Genomic DNA, 3,340 nt, shown 5'->3' on the forward strand with positions numbered 1-3,340 from the left:
CAAGAGATGGCAGACAAAAGAGGAGGAGACATGCACAGAACACACAATAATATTATTTTGGAGTGCAAAACCTCTTTAGTAGACAACTATGGAGCTCCACACATAACAAACAGATAATGAAAAGTAACATTAATCCTATTAAATTTAATATATGCGTTCTGAGACTTCTACAATTTTCAAAACATTAATTTCTAGCAATTATGTCATGGTTGGGGCTTTAAAGGTTTACACGTGCCACCACAATGCTGAGCATGTATTACAAATATTGGTTGGAAATGTTAGACATTCCGTATCACGTCTGCAATGGCGTTCCTTTTCCTGATGAACGCCACTGTATTCACAGTCTTTCAAATGCCAAATGCTGTCAGTTACAGAAACACGTTCTACTGGATTTCCACTGTATCACTGCATGATCTGAGTCTTTTATTAGCCGGGTAACGTCCAGATTGCACATATACTTTCTAATTCAATTAGAAATCTGTTGAGTTTTCTAATTGCATCTCGAAGAGTTTATAACAGCTGATCAACAAATACAAAGATTTCTAAGATATTATACATGAATATCAGAGGTTGTTTATATTGCCTCTCTAGCTATTTAAACAAACACTTCAGATGAAATGAGAAATAATTTTAAGTCTCAATGACCTGTTTGCCACCTACTGTATTTGGTCTTGGTGAGGACAGAGCAGTTCTCTGAGCAGTGCTCCAGAACCATGCGAGGTCCAAACAGGTTTGGGCAGCACTCTAACTTAATGCAGGTTTTCCTGCAGAAGTCTGCCACACGGTCTGCAGTACGGACTATTTCCACGGTGGCCCGGTAGCTCTTTCCCTTGTACCTGATGTTTAAAGAAAAGCAATGGTAAATGTGACTAATTTTCCACAAAGTGCTGGGCTGGAAAAAAATTTCAGTTACTCAAAACCAAAACCGCTTCGATATGTAATCTAACAAGATCTCGCCTTACAGAAACCTAGATGCTATCATCTTATTCACCACTTTACTGAAGTATTAGTGGGTTGCCCCTGATTCCGGTGTGAATACACCCATGTCTGTACCTATTTGTGCTTTAAGTACACTTTTAAACCAGCTTGTTCTGTCAAATATGCCAGCTGGAAGCACTTGTTCTATTCCTACAGGTTCTTCTGAAGAACTGAGTATTTTGAGTGAAGAATTAAATGACGCGTCTCCTCACTTTGCTTTGAGTGTCTCTCCATGGCCCTGCCAGCGGCTCTCCTGGTCCAGCTGCAGCTCTCTCAGCACACGGCTGGGCTTGTAGGCCGAGTTTATCAGCAGAGTCAATACCTGGAGACGAGATGAAAACGATGAAAAGAATTAGTTATTTTATACTTTAGTAGCACTATGCGTTTTCTCTTAACATCAAAAATCCCTAATCAGCCTGAGACAAGATTTTTGCTGTACAGTATAACATTGTGTTGTTAACTAATAGGCATAATTTCACTAGTTTCTGAGGAAACACAACGAGCTGAACAATTTCAGAACCTGGGTCTAGCTGTGCTATACAGTGCCTTGGGTGAAATCCTAACTTGATTATACTCACGGTGACAAAGCTGCCACCTTTAATTTGGCATTTACATTTGCAGTGTTCAGTATGACAATTTAGGACATTGCTAACACTGACTAATTTGCACAAAAGAAAGATGTAACGCAGAACAATGGCTACTGCACACGTTTTGAAGGATTCTATTTCTGGAAGTGAATTCCTTATTCATTTTCTCCATTAAACAAAAAATAAAAAATGAAAAAATCCTTGTACCAAGAGTTTCAAGCCTTGAACCAATCCAACCAGCTACGAGGTGAAACATGACAATAAAAATAAAAAAAATATAATAGAAATAGAAAAGAGGCCAGGCACAAGACTGTGCAGATAATTACTTTTACTGGTGAAAGAATTATTAATCCCATAACCCCTGATTCCACAGCAAATTACTTCCTGACCCTTGAGTGCTAAGTGTCCATTTTTTATATGGCTGGACATTTAGTAGTCTGTGTTGTGTATATGTAGTAAACTACAGCATAGTTGCATGGTTATTGGTAGAGTGATTTATTCCTGACTGTAATCACCGCTCTCACAGTTTCTGAAGTTTGGTGTTCTGGCATTTGGTGGGGTTTAAACATTGCTATGGTAACAGCAACCTCCACCAATCAGAGTCATCACTGTTTTGATTGAGGATTGTGGGTAAAGTAGTTCCACAGCATCACAATAAAAGATGTTTCTGTTAAAACAAGGCGGATATACATGCAGACTTGTGGTTTCCATTGAAACACTTTCCGGCATTCCATAATGCTGTAGCTTGTCCTAAATCTGCTTTGGATGTTTGCAACTTTATGGCTCATAATAAAAATCTCTATGGAGAATATGGATGGGATTTTTACTTCTGGAACGCATTCGCTTTGTTGATATTTGGTCATATAACAATGTTTTGGATATCAAAATGGCTAAAATATCTGACATGTCACCAGCTGACCAAGCCTTCTCACCTCTTTGAGCACGAGGACGCAGTTTCCAGGGCCGATGAACTGAGGCAGCTCAGCGATGCGTCCCTTGTTAAGGTAAGGCCCTGAGAAACAGCGGTGGTTGAAGTAGATCTTGGGACAACAGTATTTCCCGTTGCCCTGCCCTGCACACGTTCACACAAGAACATATATATGATGGAACCACCACAGTAGATAAGCAGCAGACCGAACATAATATATAGGGTCTTAAAAACTGATCAGACAAACTGACCTGTCTCCGACTGGTTTGTTATCTGCTGCTTGACAGTGTCAGGTGATGAAGACTTGGGGGGAGTTCTGCTGTAAAAGGATGAAAATTAAATGAGATGTTGAAAGGCTGTTGAGCTTAGTCCACTTTACCACCAATCACACACCCCACCCCTCCTCTCATACTTACTGTTTCTCTGGCTGCACCACAGCAATCTTCTTTTCTTTCACAACTGAAAAGCAAGGAGAGATTAACGTGTGCCCGGATGCACTGATTTTCATTGCTATTTATTCCAACGTCACGATAAAATGAAGATCGTATTTTGTTTCTATTTGTGTTCTTAGTAAAAGGCTTATTCAAGCTGCTGGGTAACCACCACTACCATGAAACTCTACAATGATGAGTCATGTTGTATACCTGAGGGCTTAATAGGGTAGACAAGTGGATAGCCATTTGTCTCACACCAGCTGACAGGAAATATATCGAGTGAGTCCACATGAACTATCAGCTCTGGCATGGGCTGCTTTAGACCTGCAAGAACACACACACACACACACACACACACACACACACACACACACACACACACACACACACACACACACACACACACACACACA

The 3,340-nt window shown here is 40.3% G+C and overlaps 1 protein-coding gene across 1 annotated transcript in view; it reads right to left on the minus strand.

Moving 5' to 3' along the window:
- Positions 1-3,340, minus strand: part of sfmbt1 (Scm like with four mbt domains 1) — a 22,161-nt gene that overhangs the window by 3,673 nt on the left and 15,148 nt on the right. The window contains exons 12-17 of the mRNA XM_013907837.1: positions 3,138-3,251; positions 2,910-2,952; positions 2,745-2,812; positions 2,498-2,637; positions 1,191-1,300; positions 661-836 (exon numbers count right to left, since the gene is read on the minus strand). Coding sequence (XP_013763291.1) covers positions 661-836; positions 1,191-1,300; positions 2,498-2,637; positions 2,745-2,812; positions 2,910-2,952; positions 3,138-3,251 — 651 coding nt within the window. The remainder of the gene's footprint in view (positions 1-660; positions 837-1,190; positions 1,301-2,497; positions 2,638-2,744; positions 2,813-2,909; positions 2,953-3,137; positions 3,252-3,340) is intronic.

Source organism: Pundamilia nyererei, unplaced genomic scaffold (assembly GCF_000239375.1).
Source record: "Pundamilia nyererei isolate P.nyererei 1_Seehausen unplaced genomic scaffold, PunNye1.0 scaffold00547, whole genome shotgun sequence".
NCBI classification, from domain to species: domain Eukaryota; kingdom Metazoa; phylum Chordata; class Actinopteri; order Cichliformes; family Cichlidae; genus Pundamilia; species Pundamilia nyererei.